Raw genomic sequence first — 18,550 nt, 5'->3', positions numbered from 1 at the left:
TCGTGTCTGAGCCCCAAAGAAATGCAGTACCCAGCCTAACTGCAGGATTAACCAAGCCTGGCAGTGATTGCTGTCAGCACAGGAGCTCAAGGAAAGTGTTTGTCCATGACTAAAGGATGACTGGGAGAGGCAACATCTGTGATCTTGGGCAGAGGGGACAAGGGGGGACTAAAACCAGTCTGGGGAATTTAAAGCAGTCTCACTCTGCTGCCAGACCTCACAAATCCAGCTTTTATTTATTGATTGATTGATATATTTATTTGAATTGCAGGGAAATTTTAAACTCTAAGGGTCTTACCTTCATTGCCAGGGCGATGAGAGCTCCTTCTGTGGGTTGTCCTATCACACTGTTTTTCCTGATAACAGCATTATTGACTACACAGCCAGCCTGGAGAAAGGGACAGGTTTACATGAGCTAGTTTTGTCACTTCTGAAGTCCAAGCTTTTTCATCTCTTCAAATGAATTGATGGAAGGTTGGGGAATGAATGGAGCCACATCCCAAAAGTTTTGGGAAAAGGTTTCCCATCAGCAGCGTCACTTGAGATCAGTTCTTGTGTTTTCTAAAGCCACTTAATGCATAACATACACCAATATTTTGGTAAAATATTATGCTTTGGATAAATTAACATCAAGAAAACATAAGATACATCTAGTGAGCTTCATAGATCATAAAAATGAAAGCTCAGTCTCTCCTACTACTGTTTCTAATGTGCAGTATGAATAAAACAGGACCCAATCTCCATTTGAGATCCCAGCTCAAATCATTTCACCACCCAAACACTCCACTTTAGCCTACAGCCGGATGTTCAAAATTTTATATAAAGCTGACACGAAACCCAGAGAACATCACAATAAATTTATAAACTGACAGTGTAGCTGGCTAATGTCTAGAAACTGTGCACATTAAAAACCTGAACAGGGTAAAATCTATTGGTTTCTCCTCTGCCAGAATTGTATTTTTATCCAGAATATCATTGACTCATGAAGCTGATGGCTCTGGTCTCTCCCTGCATGCCATATGTCACTGCCTTTCACTCCTAACTTCAGGAATTACATCACTCTCAGTCTTTCTATGACAAGGTTTTAGCAAGCCAGTCCATTTTAGAATTACAAAAGTGGTCTTTTTTTCCACACTAATTATCCAAAGTTATTTGTGCAACTGAAAACTGAATGTAACTAGGATAAGCTGGTTCATTATTTATACTTACCTCCACGAGTTTCCCAATGGAGATGTTGGAAAATTCTTTAAGGATCTCCTTGGATGGCAGAAGATAAACATTTCCTTCTCCATTGTAGCCCACCCCGCTGACCTGGGGGAGGGAGAGAGAGATGGGAAATTTCCCCTTTGCCAGGCAGGAGTGGACTGCAGATGTGTGCAGGGGGCTGCACTCAAGAAAATTCTCATTTTGAAGGAGTGCAGGGGTTCTTCTTTCTCTGACAAAGCAAGGATTAAAGGAAAGGGTGCAGACAGTGACAATATCACATCAAAATGGCTTTTTAGGGACAAAAGGAGTCAATTTGTCCTATAGGGAACTTGTTTGCTGTGATTCCAGAAGTCTCCTGCAGCTCAGGGGAGAGATGCAGACCTTTGGCAGCAGTGGCATCTCTGGGTTTGTTCAAGCCTTGCCCTCTTGACTGTCTGTCTCTCCTCTGCCTCACATTTTGCATTTTCCCTCATTTTGCACAGAGAGGAATGAACCAAGCAGAGAACGAAGCTGCTCTTGTAATAAATATTCCACCAGGAGATGGACCAGCAAGGCTCAGTGTCACCCTTGAGTCAGGAACGGGAGTGAGGTGACACATAGACTCTAGGTTTCTTCAGGAGGTTAAATTGAGATTTATTGAAAACCTATTCTTTTATACACCATTCCAATACAGGCAGACCTGATTGGTCATTTAATCAACACCCCTGGTGTTACACCACTGGCTAATTAAGAAGACACTCTTTGGTAAACATCTTATGAGAAAACAACTGTTCAAAGCACCAGCTGCTTGATTGTTTTAATTATTTCTCTCAGCCTTCTCAAAACTCCTCGGAACAATTCCTGGGAAAGCTTATCTGGCTTTCTCTCTCTGACCAGACTGTCACATCCACAGGTCAGTGGCAGATTTCAGCATTTGCAATAACTGCAGGGAACAGCAGTTTATGCCAATGAACATCTCTGTGGTACCGGAGCAGTTCTGTACCCCCAGCCCCACCTCTGTTTGTCCCCAGGGCTGCAAAAATCCCTTCTCTGTACGGAATGTGACAGAAACTGCTGGTTTTGGGGCTGGCCTAACCTGGTTGGGGTCTGAGTGAACCAGAGGCAGATTCAGTGCTGCTGAATCCCAGCAGGAGAGGCTGGGGGAGCTCCTCACCCCTGACCCCTACCTCAGCCTGGCAGCCGTCCGAGGTCACGAGCCGCGTCACCGTCATCTCGTTGGCAGTCAGAGTGCCCGTCTTATCCGAGCAGATGACATTGCAGCAACCTGGGGCAGGGATGGCTCTGGTCAGAGCTGGCAAACAGTGCAGCCCAGCAGAGAGATTGAAAAGAGGCAGAACAAGTTGCACTCGCGGTGTTTAAACTGCACCGGTGAAAGGGGGAAAAGATGGAGAAATGGGTGAGGCTCCTAACAGGGACAGGAAGGGTTTGAGTGCACATTGTGAGCATCATTTGGGTGTGACATGTGGTAGGGGACACCTGAAGAGGGTCACATTGTCTCCATCAACGTTTCTGAGTTTCAATATCACTCAACAGTGTGGTAGCCACATTCTTCTCTCCCTTAAGATTTTTTCATAGAGGAGCACAGAGAGAAGAAAGAGAAAACAATTTCTGTTTCTGCTCCTTGTTTTTCCCATGTGGAATGTGTTTGGAGAATTGTTTACCTGAGGTAATTACTTGATTAGAGTCTAGTGAAGATTGTTTGAGCCTGGTGGCCAATCCAACCCACCTGTGGCTGGACTCTCGAGAGAGGGTCTCGAGTTGTGAGTTAGACATGGTAGTTAGAACAAGTAGATATGTAGTTTTAAATAGTATATTAAAATATAATATATTAAATATATAAATTACATATAGATAGCAATTATATATATAAATATATATTATAGAAATATATAATTATATATATATATACTATATACTATATTACACTATACTACACGATACTCCTTTAAATAGTATATTAATGTATTATAGTACAGTTATAATAAAGAAATCATTCAACCTTCTAAACTAGAGTCAAACATCATCATTCCTTCCCACCAGGTTCACCTACGTTTACAAGAAACAGAACGGCTGCTCTATCCCAAAAAGACCCAATTCCCACTCTGCCAATTAAGCCTTGCTTCTCTAAAAATTAGGAATGGCAGCCCTTCCCTGCCTCACCAAGGGACTGTGAGAGGAGGTGGGTTAAAGACTGTCACAAAAAACACTCAGAGAGCATATCTAAGAGCATAAACTGCCCCTTTGCTCTGCTTTGTGCCAATCCTGATCCAGCAAAGCACATTTTTCCAGAGCCCATTTACAAAATAGCACAAAAGGGTGAATTAGCAGAGGCACCACTTTCCAGATAGTTTCTACTCCCAAGAAGGGAGGAAATTAACACAAAACAAGCATCAGGCTCCAGCTCCCTTCTGAGTGTGAACATCTTCCCTGGCTCTGGAGGTGATCACAGTGCTCAGGCACAGACCCCATGAGCACAATGACCTCCAGGTAAAAGCCTGGAGAGAAAATAAAGCAAATTGGGCTGCAATTAAATGAATCACACTTTTGAAGGATTAGCAGAGAGCAAAGCTGTGACCTCCAATACCTCATTTTCAGTGACTGATAATTAAAGAAGAAGGATTGTTTTTCTCCTTTTCAGAAGTTTCACAGACAGTTTTGGCTGTGCCTTCTCTGCACCTGCAGTTCTGCCTCCGTGGGTGCAGCCCTGGCAGAACAAATTCCCTCAGGAGGGAAAAGCCGTTTCAGATGTCCTGGGTCAGGGCAGAGACAATAAAATCAGGGTGATAAGATTCCTTAACTGCAGAACAAACAAGGGCAGTTCAAACAATAGCAGCGTTTCCTAAGAGGACAGGTTTGAGCTGCAGCAGATTTTGGGAACAGCACGGACCAGCCTTGGTGTTTGTTGTGCCTTTAATGAGTGGTGCTAAGGAGACACCGTGTCTCCTCCTTCATATCCCTGCCACCCTGACCCAGGGCAGAGCAGCAAAGCCTGGAGTGCATCCAGCTGGGAGCGAGGGACAAATTAAAGATAAGGGGAGGTGGCAGGACAATTCCATCCCGGTGTGTTGTGCCCTGCAGCTGTGAGGATGTGCTGGACACCTTCTCAAGGTCCTCTCGGCCTCCCTCTCCATGACTTTTTTGGATATCAGGGAGATGGCCACCCAGCCTGCAGAAGGAAAACTGGCTTCGTTTCTACTGTCAGGAAGGGGCTGGGGAGGTTTTTTTGACCAGACACTGAAGAAGTGGATGGGTGGATCTGCAGGAGGATCCCACAGCATGGAGAGCAAGGAGAAACAAAGATTTTAACCCAATGTGTGTCTGGGTTGCACCATTCCAAGCATGTGCCTGTGTTCATACCCCAAACTAAGGGAGAAGGGTGAGAAACACAGGGTAAAAAATGTATTTAATTCTGAGTGGGTTGCTCTGTCCCACTAAGCCTATTCCAAATTTATTTTTCTGGATCAGACCAAGGCTCCCGAACCAGCCCGTGGCTGTCCAGCTCAGATTTTGGAGCCTGGCAGGTGACCAAGCCCTCTGCAGCCTTACCTAAGGTTTCTACTATGGGCAGCTTCTTCACAATCACCTTTTTCTTGGCCATGCGCAGCACTCCCAGCACCAGGGTGACAGTGACCACGATGGGCAGGCCCTCAGGGATGGCAGCCACGGCCAGGCTGGGGACAGCAGAGACACAACAGCCTCAACACGGGGGCCAAACCACAAGTACTGACCCAAAGGTGCCAAAGGGACATTTTTTCCTAAGGGGAAAACCCCTGGGACTCCTGGCACGCTGGAAATACAAAAGCAGGATTTTTATCCAGCCCTCCGACCTCTTCCTGGATGATTTTGACAGAGCAGTTATTTTTCTTCTTTACATTGCCAAAGAGCAGTAATTGCTGGCTAAGCAGGGATGCAGAGGCTGGATTTAAATTTCGTTTATTTAACTTTCTGAGGATGGGAGTTGAATATTCCTTGGCATCAGGGCTCACACGTTAGCCACTGACTCCTGGCCACGTGCAGCCCCTCACCTCATCTCTTACCCCATGATATGAGGGACAGAACCAGCTCCTCAAATGTCTCCGTCATCAAAACCTGCAACACCTGATATGCTGGAAAAATCCAGCCCCAGTCTGTATATTGGATATTAGATATTCCTTGGGAAGCTCTGAATGCTTCTAGGCATGTGCAAAATGTAACCCAGGAGACCTTACAAAAGCATAATCTGCCCTCCAAAACTCAGAATGAGCCACTTTCCTTTGCCACCACATCCCCTGGGAGACAGGAAGCTGGCACTGAGTTGGTTTGGCTTCTCTGTTGTCTCCTCACCTGGGATTTTTTTTTCTTTCTTTCCATAGAACACTTCTTTTTCTAAAGAATTGATTTTAGAACCATGACAACACCAAGTTAACAGGTTTCATGGGCACTGCTGAAAACACATTTTTTTATTGTGTTTGATTAAGAAGCTGTGCATGCTTCTTTATGCTGTATGAGGTATGCATTCCTTTCTTTAGATGTAAATCCAGCAGGAACAGCAAAGAGTAATATTTGCTGTTGGTACACTCCCACTAAATTCACAGCACAGATAGGAAAGGGCATTCACAGCAGGATGAGGTAGAGTTGCCAGTGAAGATTAGCAAGATAACAGTTTACAAAATTAAATAAACCCTCAAGCTTGGTTTTGTTTTTCTCCACTCTGTTTAAACCTCAAGTTAATTTTTCAGTGCATGAGAAATATGCATTTGTGAAAGGTTTAACTCAAGTTGTCTTATGTGAAATGTCCATTGTTTTGAACAGGGAATTCCTTGGGATGTTTCATTAGAAATCAAAGAGAAAAGGGCTCTGCAGTCCTCACCTGACTCCAATGGTGAACATGCTGAGGAGATGCTTCCCTTGCAGCCAGCCAATGAGCATTATCAAACCTGGGGGTGGGGGGTAAAGGATCTGATTAAAAAAAGAACTTCAAAAATCCCTAACCTGTTTTAGCTGACATTGCAGAACTAAAAATGCAATGAAGGTCCCAAATCTCTCCTTCAGTGTCTCTGCTGGAACCCCCAAAGTCCAGGTAACCCAGACCCAGCAGTGCTTTTGGAAGAGCAGCCCTGGAGCACAGAGGGGTCCCGCAGCCAACCGTGCAGGTGTGAGCCCTGCATCCCACTCACCAATTATCCCAAAGGAGAACAGGGTGAGCTGCTTCCCCAGCCTGTCCATGCTCTTCTGCAGAGGTGTCTTGGGAGTCTGGAAAAATTAGAGATTACTGGTTTTCCTTTGGTTGTTGTGTGGGATGAGGAGAGGATGGTCAGCCCGGAACAAGTGTCCCACACAGTCCTGGCTGTCAATTCATGGTCCCTTGTGTTTTTCCCACCCTCAACCCTCCAACAGGCAGAGCCTGTCCTGTGCTTCTCTGTCACTTTGGTGTCCCTCACTCACACGGGCTTTTTGTGGCACAACCAGAACTGAACCCAGTGCATTCACTCCTGGAACTGCTCCTGCTCACAAACTTTCATAGAGGACAGCCAAAATTTCCCCAGACAGGGACTGTGTTACCTCCTCAGCCTGCATCATCTTGAACACCTCGCCAAACTGGGAATTTTCACCCGTGCCAATAACCACGCCCTGAAAAAAGGGGAAAAAGGAGAGATGGAGGTGGAAAAACCTAAAGAATCCCAGACTTGTTTGGGATGGAAGGGACCTTAAGCCTCTTGTTCCACCCTGCCATGGGCAGGGACACCTGCCACTGTCCCAGGTCGCTCCAAGCCCTGTCCAACCTCGCCTGGCACATTCCAGGGATCCAGGGGCAGCCACAGCTGCTCTGGACACCCTGTGCCAGGGTCTCACCACCCTCACAGGGAACGATTCCTTCCCAATATCCAACCTAACCTCTGCCATTCACCTTTTCCTGTCACTCCATGCCCACACCAAAAGAATCTGTAATTAACGCCCAGGAAAAGATCAGTGATGTCAGAACTCACTTTTCCCTTCCCGTATCGCACCAGGGTCCCCATGAAAACCACATTGCTCAGCGTGGTGATGTCCCCAGCTTCCAGCAGGACACCCTCAGTCTTGTTGCAAGGCTCAGCTTCTCCGGTAAAACTGGATTCATCCACCAGCAGATCTGTAACCTAATTAACAAGATGCATTTCTGGCACTGTTAAGACAAGGACTTTCCCGGCCAGGCTCGTTTCCAGCTGAATTTACCTCTATGAGCCTGAGGTCTGCAGGAACCCTGTCACCCACAGACAGGTAGATGATATCTCCAGGCACCAGCTCTCGTGCAAGAAGGTGCTGCAGTTTTCCTTCCCTTAGGCTACACGAGGCAAATGGAGAAAAAAGAAAGAGAACCAAGCTCTGAGGGTTTTATTCTTTCTGCAAGACTGGGAATCTGGCTGGCAAGAAAGCAAGAAGCCTTGCCCCAAAGAGCTTCCAATGTAAATAAGAACAGAAAACCTTCGTAGCAATGAGTGGAGGATTATGTTCAGCTTGGGCTTGGTTTTAATTTGTAAATAGATGGGCAGGTTATGGATGGTTTACATTTCAGAAGTGACTTAAACATTATTTATACAGTAGAGGAGCAATAAAGAGTTGTGCTTTCATGCTTTAAATAATGAATTGCAGATTCTTGAACCTAAAAAGAGGCTTTTTAAAGCTAGAATTACCCCTGACATTCCTCTGTTGCATTCAAAGTGGAGCCTTCCAGGCAGCTGGATGCTTCTGGTGTCGTATCATAAATAAATCATAAATAAATAAAGAACCAACAGTGGGGTTTGTAAGCTCCAGGGTGAACTTTGGACCAGAGGAAAACCCCACACCTCTTTGGCAGGGCAAGGCTTCCCTGAGCCTCACAACTTATTTCTGTTGGCCGCGACAAAACTGATTTTTAAAGACATAAATAGGGAAAACGTTTCCTGTCATTTCCAGCGCTGATAACAAACATCAAAGCCGTGGGGAAAGCGGTGTCTGATCCACCCTGCAGCTGCTCCATGGGCTGTGACCTGGCTGTGCCTGTGCCTGACACGTGTGTGCAGCACCAGGTAGGACAGGAACCCCATCCCACCTGCACTCAGCTTTGTGCCCAGCTCTTGTGGGGAAAAACTACCCTAAAGCAAAAAATTATACACACAGGTGAGGTTTTTCCTGCCTGGGGAGACAGTGACATGCAGGATGCTGCAGGGATGTGGAGCAGGATTTTTCTGGGACCCTCCTGTCTTAGCATTTATTCAATTCCACAAGGTGCCTACTCCTTATTTCTAATTTTTTCCTAATAGTTAAACAAAAATTCTAATAATTTCTGATCAATACCGATTATTTCATCCCATTTCCCTGTGACATGGAGCTGCACCCATTCATGGTGCCACCCCTCCAGAGACCAGGTTCTCACTGTGTGCACAGGAACCTGGAATAATTCTCTTCTCCTGTTGGTGCTGCCCTTTCAGCCCCACTCCCTGCTGCAGCCACGTCTCACCAGTTGCACTCGGGGGGCACCAGCTTGTTGAGCTCTTCCAGAGACTTTTCGGAGCGATATTCCTTTCAAAGGAGAAGGGAGGAGAAAGCCAAGTTACAGCAGAGGCCTCTGTCCTGCTGGCCATGGCCACGGAGCAGAGCTCTGCACAACCCACCTGGATGAAGGCCACGGTGACCACGATGAGCACGGCCTGGGAACAGAGGGGTGTGACAGGTGAGGGCACAGAGACAGGGTGGGGACAGGGCAGGGGCCACCACCATGGGGACAAAGGACAGGTGACACCCACCATGGGGACAAAGGACAGGTGACACCTGCCATGGTGTTGAGGGACAAGTGACACCCACCATGGGGGATAAAAGGTTACACCCAGCATGGGGATCAGGGACAGGTGACACCCACCATGGGGATGAAGGACAGGTGACACCTGCCATGGTGTTGAGGGACAAGTGACACCCACCATGGGGGATAAAAGGTTACACCCAGCATGGGGATCAGGGACAGGTGACACCTACCATGGGGATGAAGGACAGGGGACACCATCACGGGGACAAAGGACAGGTGTCACATACCAGGGTGATATAGGACAGGTGACACCCACCGTGGAGATGCAGGACAAGTGACACCCACCGTGGGGATGGGGGACAGGTGTCACATAGCAGGGTGATGCAGGACAGGTGACACGTACCATGGTCATGGGGGACAGGTGACACTTTCCATGGTGGTGGGGGACAGGTGACATGTACCATGGTGGTGGGGGACAGGTGACACCTTCCATGGTGGTGGGGGACAGGTGACATGTACCATGGTGGTGGGGGACAGGTGACACCTTCCATGGTGGTGGGGGACAGGTGACACGTACCATGGTGATGCTGGCAGCGTCCTCGTACTCCTTGGTGATGACACTCACTAGAGCTGAGGCCAGCAGCAGGAGGATCAGGGGGTTTTTGAACTGAGAACACAAGGGAAATATGGAATGGGAGGTGCTGAAGCTGAGCTGGCTGCAGACCCAGCAGGAAGGGAAGGGTCTCTCCCAGCAGGAAGGGAAAGGTCTCTCCCAGCAGGAAGGGAAAGGTCCCAGCAGGAAGGGAAGGGTCTCTCCCAGCAGGAGGGGAAGGGTCTCTCCCAGCAGGAAGGGAAGGGTCTCTCCCAGCAGGAAGGGAAGGGTCTCTCCCAGCAGGAAGGGTCCCTGGGTGGTTTTGCTGCAGGACCCTCCTGGCATCGTGGTCAGGTTCTGCAGTTCCTGCCCCACAGGGGATGGGTGGCCCTGGGGAGCAGCAGGATGAAATCTGCTGCAGTCTCAAGCCACATCAAGGGAAATACAGGTTGGGTATCAGGAGAAAGTTTTTCACAGAAAGAGTGATAAAGTTCTGGAATGGCTGCCCAGGGAGGTGGTGCAGTCACCATCCCTGGATGGGTTTAAATAAGCCTCCATGTGGCCAGGGTTTAGTTCAGGTGTTGGGACTGGGTTGGACTCCATGATCTTGAAGGTCTCTTCCAATCTTGTGATTCTGTGAATTCTGTGAAGTTCACACCAAAAACCATGAATCCCCCCACTTTTCCCCTTTTTGCTCCCCTTTGCAGACACAGAGCTAATTCCAAAAGCTTCTTAGATGCACAATAACGACAAACAAAACCTTTACTGTCTTTTTAGAATCTGAAACCAAAAATCCTCTTTCTTCTTCTTTTTCATTTTTTTCTTTAATTAATCTGCTCACATCTACACTGGACGGAAGGCTGTGGGAGTCAGATGCTCAGTTGTTTCACTTTTAAACAGAGATTTTTGAGGCCCCTTTTCCTACCTGAGAAAATTACAGCTCTGTTTAACTGATGTGGGAATTGATGGAAAGGAATTAAATGGATAAAGATAAATCTGCCTGCTTTGTGCAACAGGTGTGTGGTGATGCTCAGCAGGAAAGCCAGGGTTTAAATTTATTCCTGGCTGGATCCCTCCCTTTCTCTTTGGAAAACTGAGGCAAAGGGGATGTTTACAAAAACAGCAGCTGGAAAAAGCCACAGCAAGGGGCTGCTGAGGGCTGATGCTCAAGTGCAGGGTGTGAACCAGAGGCACCAAAAGGTTGCAGGAGGATCACAGATGTACCAACAAATCCCTCAGGTGTCCCTGTAGGAGAAACTGGTTCTGAAGGCTGAGCAGAAAAATCTTACTTTTACTCAGGAATAAAAGAATCCTTGGAGAGATTTAGTAATCCTTCCCAAAAGCTTAAAGAATGTCAATCATATCAAAAAAAGGGATAAACCGTGAAATAAAAATGAAGTCTTTCAAAGCAACTCAAATCCTTGTGATTCAACTAAGGAAGATCTGTCAAATCACTGGCTGGAAATGAAAAATAAAAACAAACAAACAAAAGTTCCTTCTTGTCTGGTTAAAAGCTCTCAAAGAGAGGTGAAAGACATATTAAATACTGATGGGAAACAGATAATAAAAGCAAAACTCAAGGATAACTCAGCTGGGGAAAGAGAAGAAAACAAATATCAGTGCCTGGCTTTTGGGGGCAGTTGGTGTGAATTGTGGATGTCAAGAGCACACGGCACCATTTCTGAATGTACCTGTCACTGGTGTGTCATTGACAGAGACTCTGATGCCTCCGGTTTTCGATTTTCTATTTTTCAAATTCTCTGCTGCTTTAGTGTGTGGGTCTGAGCTTCATATGAGGGGATGGTGAGCTCTCTGCACAGAGCAGGGACACAAAACAATTCCTGCTCCAGCTGGGCACCAAGGACAAATGATCCAAAGCTCAGGCCCAGGAGCACAAACAATGTGGGCTGGAGAGAGAAAAACAAGCAGGATGGGACTGCATGGGCTAAAGCTGGAATGGGACAATGAACTGCAAGGTGCAAATGGAGCAGAGCTGATCACAGTGAGAGACCCTGTGAGCAATCATCCTTTTTTTTTTTTTTTTTTTTTTTTTTTGTGACCATTTTGGGTTGTGCTGCCCAAGGTGGATCCATTGAGGCCTTCTAATAAATCCCTACTTTATTCTTTATCTCCATCTAGTCTCTGTTCTAGGCCAGCCTTCACCAGGCATCAACCCTAAAACTCCCCTGAGCTCCACAGCTGCCCCTTTTCTGGAGGGACAGCCAAAATCAGAGCATCCTCCAGCCACCACTGGCTCTCCTCAAACCTTTCACAGACTTCTCACTTGCCTCAAAGGGAATAAATATGCTCCAGGAATCAGGGCCCTGATCCACAGCGTTTGATTTGTGGGCTGTGTGGAGATAAAAAGGTTCATTTCTGTTTGCAGATGTTATCTGCACCCTCAGTGAGCTGCAGAGGAGCCTCACAGTGGTTTTTCCCAGGAGAAGGAGCAGTTCTGTACCCAGGGCACAGCCTGTTCCAAGGCTCAGCCTCTGGAAGTAGAAACCCTGAATATTTCAATGCAGGCACACGATCAGAGCAACCCAGCCAGGTTTTGTTTCTGCCAAGAAATGAGGATCTGTGCAGAAAATCCTTACCTGGTCCAGATATTTCTTCCATATTGGCTCTGTGTTCTCTACTGAAAATTCATTCCAGCCGTGTTTTGACCGGCGCTGGAGCACAGAAAACTCAGAGAGTCCAGTCTGTAAATCAACCTAGAGAGAAAAAAACCCCAAACCCAGCCCAAACATTTCATATTATAGTTACAGAAAACTTCTTATGTCAAATTTATATTCAACCCCCATTAGCAGACTAGGCAAGATCTTTATGGCTCAGTCCCACATGAAAAAATAGATCTGTCTGTTGTTTTTCTGTTTAAATATGTATTTTTGTTAAACTATACAATTTTACCATCAATCACCACAGAAATCCATAAAGTAAGCACAAGTTAATTAAAAAGAAAAAAATATATTTCTAAAAGGGAGAAATTATATTATAGATGACAAATTAGAAATGGAAAATAGTAAAAGAAAGAAGGATTTTCTGGTTGCGCTGTGGATTTAAAGAGAAAATAAAAATAAATACGCCCTGACAAAACTCAAAGGGAACAAAATGAGAAGGGATAAAATCTTTTCTGCCTGGATTTAAAAAAGACTGTGGTCAGAACGCAAAATATAGCCAAGCACTAAAGCTTTCCCTGATGGTGGGCACCCTCAGGGGATTCATCCCACAAAAAGGCAGAGGAATTGGGCACCCCAGGAGTTAAAGTCAGTTAAAGGCTGATTTTGCAGCTCACGCCCTTCCCACAGGCAGACCCCACATTCCCAAGGGCAAATCCTTACGTTTAGAGCTCTTGCCAAGTCCTCCTTGTGACATTTACAGGCGTCCTTCGGGGGCAGGACTGCCACCTCATTCTCCTGCTGGATGATTTTCAGCTCACACTCCTCCTGGGGCTGAGGAAACACAGCAAAGCAATCCTTAGGTGAGAGCAGTGTTAATTGAAGCTTTCCAGCACCTCCTTGCTTCTTCCCTCCATCCCTTCCCTTCCCTCCCCTTGCCAGCTGGGCTCCTTTGGTCATTACACCACTTCCAGAATCTCAGCGCTTTAATACCAGCTCTAATTAATCCTGACCACAGGGTTAAAGGCAGGGGCAGGTTCTTGTTGTGGCAGAGAGGCTGTGAGGAGCTGGGGAACCACAAAGAGAAGCTCATGGTGCTGATCAGGAAAGGTTTGTGCTGATCAGGAAAGGTTTGTGCTGTTTAAGGTGTCCTGCCCCAGAGGAGCTCTGTCCCCTGCCCGTGTCTCACAGCCCAGACTTGATGCTCAGAGCAAGGAAAACACCTTTTCCCTCCTAAAAATGTAATAAGTGAAGTGAAAATGTGAGCTAGAAATGTGAAGTGAGAAGCAAAATCTCCCCTCCTGTGTCCAGGGCTGTTTTGCTCCACCACTGACTCTGCAGCTGCCTCCAAGCAGGGTAAACCCTTCCTGCCCCATCCAGGCAGCCCAAACCCTCAGCATCCCAACCTCTCCCTTTCAATTCCCTCCATTTCCTTCTCTCAAATGCACTTCCCAGAGCAGCAGCATCCCCAAAATCTCTGCCAGGCCCACGATGAAGGCACTGTGATCAGGCTAAGTACAGAGAGGGAGAAATCTCCAAATCTCCCCCTTCCCAAAGGGCTCCATTCCCTTTCCCCTGCATCCATCAAGCACAAGAGTGTGTGTTCATCAAGGAAGGAAGCCCCAGAGAGCGTGGCAGGCATTTGGCACCCTGGAATGTTTGCTGTGGGCTGCACTCAGGTCTGGCTCATCCTCCTGCCAGGGGTGTTTGGGAACTTGGCCCTCCCTTGAATATTCAGGAGCTTTCTAGGAACATCCAGAGCTTTGCAATCTAAAGCCCAAGATGAATGCAGAAAATCATAAATGCAGAAAATCATAAATGCAGAAAATTATAAGTGCAGAAAATCATGAATGCAGAAAATTATAAATGCAGAAAATCATAAATGCAGAAAATGTCCTTGGCTCTTCTCTCGTGGAGTTGGTTCAGCCTTGGGGTTTCTGGAGAGCTCGGAGCATCTCTAAGCCCTGCTCCTGGACCAGGCTTTAGCCATATCCATCTGTTGCAGCCCCTTTTTATGGCCATTTCCTGACCCACAGCCCAGCTGCCAACACGAGGGATGCCAGCACGCCCCTGCTCCCAGTGGAGCAGCACAGGGGTCTGCTGGGACCCCTTGGTCTGGGCAGGGCTCACTCAGAAACCTTTTTGTCCCAAGAACAATCTGCCTTTCCAAACCCCCAGCAATTTGCCCAAGATCTCCACGGATTTTCCTGCTCCCACATTTCCCTCACGCTGGTGACCCCATTTTGCCCAAGGAAGCTGCAGCACTGCTCCCCTTTTTGAGCCATCCTAGCACTGGACATCACCCTTATTTCCACATCTCCTTAACAGACCTCTTGAGAAGGGACAAAAATATCACTTTCCATGTTTGAAACTCATAATTTGTATCCCTGTTTGGGTGTCCTGTCTGTACAAATCCAACAGGTCCCTGTAACTTTGTTGACATCCAGACACTGAAATCCCAAGAGCCACTTCTGGAGATGGAAGGGTTTGGTGGGAAGAAAACACAAGGCTGCCATGGATAGACACATCCTGGAATTCACTGATTCATGTGGCCTCTCCAGGCTCCTCTGTGCTGCAGGTGACACACACAGGTATCAAGGTACAGCTCTGTCCTGGAGGAGTTTAAATTTTAATGAGAGCAGCTGGAAGGCAGGAAGAGACCTGGACATGAAGATAACATGCCTGCAGTCCCCAGGGGAAGCAGGGCCCAGCTCTATCAGCAATATTTACCTTCAGAAAGGTGTGGAGGAAATGAATGACAAAGGCTCTGGATGTGTCTGAGCCCTCTGTGGCTTCTCCAGAAACGCTGGCAGCTCCCTGCTCCTGGCAGCCAGGGCTGCTGTGACAGGAACAGATTTATTGGGATGCACTGCTGAGCCTGCACCTGAAAGGGCTTTTCCCCCATGAGCATGGCACTGACATTGTGTCACTTCATATGTGATTTTGATTGTGTGTATTACCTGATTGATTCCTAATTGCTGTTAGTTTTTTTCTTTACTACATGCATTGTTTTGCTCTTGATGTTTTCTCATGTTCATGACCAAAGAATGTTAGCAACAGCAACTTATTGTCGTTGTCTCACATTTCTCTACGCCATGAGCATGGCACAGCTTTTCCCACCAGAACAGCCCCTGAAATGCATCAGTGGGGCCCCATCTCCCTCCTCCTCTGCACGTGCTGCCTCTGCAGAGCCCCTGTGCCCCAATCCCATCCCACCCCATGGATGTGGGGCGCCAGGCAGTGTCCTGTGCAAATCCCTCGACAAACAAACCTCTCCTGGAGCATTACTGGCTTTTGTATTTACATTGCAAAGCAGATGTGGGCTACCCACAATATCCATTTCCATTTATAACCTTTATCCTTTCGGCACAGGAGCACAGACTCCACACAGCAGGGCAGGAAGAAATAACAAAAGGGGAATTATCAGTTTATCTATTACTTTGCAAGATCAGGAGATATTGGAGGCTGTAAAGAGCAGCTGGTGTGGCTGGGAGCCACCTTGGAGGTACCTGAGCATCCCTCATCCCAAAACAATCCATCAATTGTGCCACAGAGCAGCCCATGTGGAAGAAAGAGAGCATGGGGCTGTCTGTAGAGCACACAGCCCTTTTTGTGTACTCTGGCAAACAGCCCAAAATATCAGCTCTCGGGATTTTCCCCCACCTCTGCCTCTGCTGAGGCTTTGCATATTCTTTTCCCTGTCTTAGGTTACATTGGACCAGTTAATGGACTGCAAATCCAGAGTGGGCTGCATGAAGCCCTTCCAAATATTAAACTTTATCCCTGCCAAAAATCCAATAAATCAATCAAAACATTCTCTCCAAAGCCTTTTAAATTTCTTTTTTTTTTTTTTTTTTTTTTTGGGTGGACATGGCAGGCAAAAAAGACCCATGTTGCAGGGGTGCAGGCAGAATGCAGAATCCAGCCTAGAGCAACCCTCAGCCCTGCAGGTGAGGAGCTGCCTTGCTGGGCTTCCCTCTCCAAGTTCCCAGTCCTTTCCCACCACCACCACCACGATTTCTGCACCTCCCACACAATTTCCCACTCCCCTGTCAACACATCTGTCAACAGAATTCTGGTATTTTTTATGTGAAACAAAGATCTGGTCCCCCTGCTCGCAGACACAAACCTCAAAACAGTCCCTTTGATTGTTCAAAAGGCCCCAGGTTTTCCAGTAAAGGTGATTTGAAGCACCCAGCTTGCAGCCCCTTGAGCGTCCTGCCCTGGGCTGTGTCCCTGGTACATGGGCAGAGGGAAAGGGGATGTAAAGAAGCAGTGCCCAGGCTTTTCTCCCACTTTCACACACCCTGGGATGCTCAGAAGAGAAATCTTCGCCTGCTCTTCAGATTTCTGCAGGAAACACACAATTCTCATAAGCTGTAAATCAGCCCCACAAGAATTCCCCTGGTTCTGAACGGGGCACTGCAGGAAAGGAGTTAAACCATGCCCAGCAGAGCCTGGACACAGGCTGGGTGTGTGCTCTGGCGTGCCAGGGGAGTGCCCTGCCATCTCCATGGCCACAGGTGAACGGGCCATCACCCCACAGTGACAGCACTGGGGCTTTCCTTCACTGGAAATGTTTGTGAAGGCATTTCCTCACAAACACTTGGACATTTATCCTGCCTGGAGTCCCATCAGATCACCTGGAATCACACCTTGATGGCCCAGCACAGTGCTTTGACTAAAATATTTATAAGATTGGAAGTGCTCTGCAACTATTTTCAAGTAAAGAAGCAAAATGCTCTCGAGTAGGGGAAAAATGAGTCATTTACCAGCCTAAATCATACTCTGGGAATAAGTTCTTGATTTACCAAGTGGTTATTTTCATTTTACACTGCTGTCTACAAAGCTCTCCTCACCTCCCTCTCCTGTCACACACAGACCACTCTCTGCAAGGACTAGAGCTAAAATTCAAGAGGGGTTTAGATTTGAAAGTAAATACATGTCACTATTTATTTTGGCACAGCACAAATGTGCAGCCTAAGAACAAGCCAGCCTAATTGCCAGTGGCCTCCTGCCTACGTGCAATCAGAAATCTCAGCTTCTCACCAAGCCAGGTCACAGGGACTTTCTGAAACCTCATCAAGATCTTCTTTTCCTGGGGTTTTGAGCTCTGGGTGAGCAGTGCCGAGCAGCAACACCCGATGCACTGCACAGGGTAAGAGTTCAATGTCTCATTTTCTCTCCGTGTGACACTGACCCACCTCACACTGGACAGACCAGACTCAGAAAGGGGATTAGCTGAAATGATACCTGGGGAAGGCCTCAGGCAGTCAGGAAAAGCTCATGAATCTCTCCTGGTGTGTGGATGGAGCTCGTGGGGAATGGGAGTAAGGGCTAACCCCACGTGCTGAAGGAATTAGAGAAATGGGGTTCACGTGGCAGAGCACCCAACCCATCTGCCATGTGGCAGAAAAACTGGGGCTTGAGCCACGGGAACCTTGTGCCCAGCAAATAATCAGATAATCCCAGCCTGGAAGATTTTGTGGTGAAAACCCAAGAAGAACAGCAGATATGTCACCCAAACCACCACTGGCCACTCCATCTGCACCGAGGACAGGGAGGGGACATCGGTGCAGCATTTTTCAGGAAAGGAGAGCAGTATTTCCAAGCGGACTCTGCAGGTCTGAGCCAAAACTCTCCTTGGCAACTGGCTACCAGCCCTGACTGCAGGAACAGCACAGAGGGGTGCAGGAATAGCCCCAGGGTCACAGCCCCAGGGTCAGAGCCCCAGGGTCACAGCCCCAGGGTCACAGCCCCAGGGTCAGAGCCCCAGGGTCACAGTCCCAGGTCACAGCCCCAGGGTCACAGCCCCAGGGTCAGAGCCCCAGGGTCACAGTCCCAGGTCACAGCCCGAGGGTCACAGCCCCAGGGTCAGAGCCCCTCTGCCAGTGGCCAGCTCTGGTGGCAGGGGTACCCTGCAGGGGACAGGGGAGCCCTGCTCTCCATTTCCCCTCTTGTGCCCAGAGAGCTCCCACGGCACTCCAGGGCTCTCCCACGCTCTTCGTCAGTTCGGAAGCTCCTCAGAGCAGGGAACAAAGCTCCTGGGCAGGATTCGGGCCTCAGCTCTTGGATTACTGCATAGAAACAAGGCTCCCCATGGCTCTTGACCCTGGCAAACAGCACCCACCTCATCCCCCTGCTGCCGGGAGCCGCTGGGCTCGCACGGAGCGGGGCCAGCGCAGCGACAGCGATCTCGAGTTACCGGCGGGACAAAGCAGGCGAAGCACACCGAGCGATCCCCAACCACACAAACTATTTCAGCAGGTCCAGGCAGGAGGCACGGGCAATCCTCACCTCCTCTTCCGGCTCGCCGCTTCCCAGGGGCTGATATTTCTGCACGAAGCGGAGGAGCGACCTTTTCTGGAAGAATTTGGTGATGCTCCCTTCGCCCAT

General features: G+C 47.9%; 1 protein-coding gene across 1 annotated transcript in view; it reads right to left on the bottom strand.

Annotated features, from left to right (window-relative positions):
• Window positions 1-18,550, bottom strand: part of ATP2C2 (ATPase secretory pathway Ca2+ transporting 2) — a 27,480-nt gene extending 8,930 nt beyond the window's left edge. Inside the window, exons 1-15 of the mRNA XM_053987393.1 lie at window positions 18,452-18,550; window positions 12,878-12,988; window positions 12,134-12,250; window positions 9,522-9,611; window positions 8,817-8,852; window positions 8,663-8,724; window positions 7,399-7,507; window positions 7,173-7,322; window positions 6,748-6,816; window positions 6,363-6,438; window positions 6,056-6,122; window positions 4,753-4,877; window positions 2,373-2,470; window positions 1,210-1,311; window positions 299-388 (exon numbers count right to left, since the gene is read on the bottom strand). Coding sequence (XP_053843368.1) covers window positions 299-388; window positions 1,210-1,311; window positions 2,373-2,470; window positions 4,753-4,877; window positions 6,056-6,122; window positions 6,363-6,438; window positions 6,748-6,816; window positions 7,173-7,322; window positions 7,399-7,507; window positions 8,663-8,724; window positions 8,817-8,852; window positions 9,522-9,611; window positions 12,134-12,250; window positions 12,878-12,988; window positions 18,452-18,550 — 1,401 coding nt within the window. The remainder of the gene's footprint in view (window positions 1-298; window positions 389-1,209; window positions 1,312-2,372; window positions 2,471-4,752; window positions 4,878-6,055; window positions 6,123-6,362; window positions 6,439-6,747; window positions 6,817-7,172; window positions 7,323-7,398; window positions 7,508-8,662; window positions 8,725-8,816; window positions 8,853-9,521; window positions 9,612-12,133; window positions 12,251-12,877; window positions 12,989-18,451) is intronic.

The sequence above is a fragment of the Vidua macroura genome, chromosome 11 (genome assembly GCF_024509145.1).
Source record: "Vidua macroura isolate BioBank_ID:100142 chromosome 11, ASM2450914v1, whole genome shotgun sequence".
Lineage (NCBI taxonomy): Eukaryota > Metazoa > Chordata > Aves > Passeriformes > Viduidae > Vidua > Vidua macroura.
Note: the sequence above shows the minus strand (reverse complement) of the source record. Positions and strands in the feature narration are given on the sequence as shown.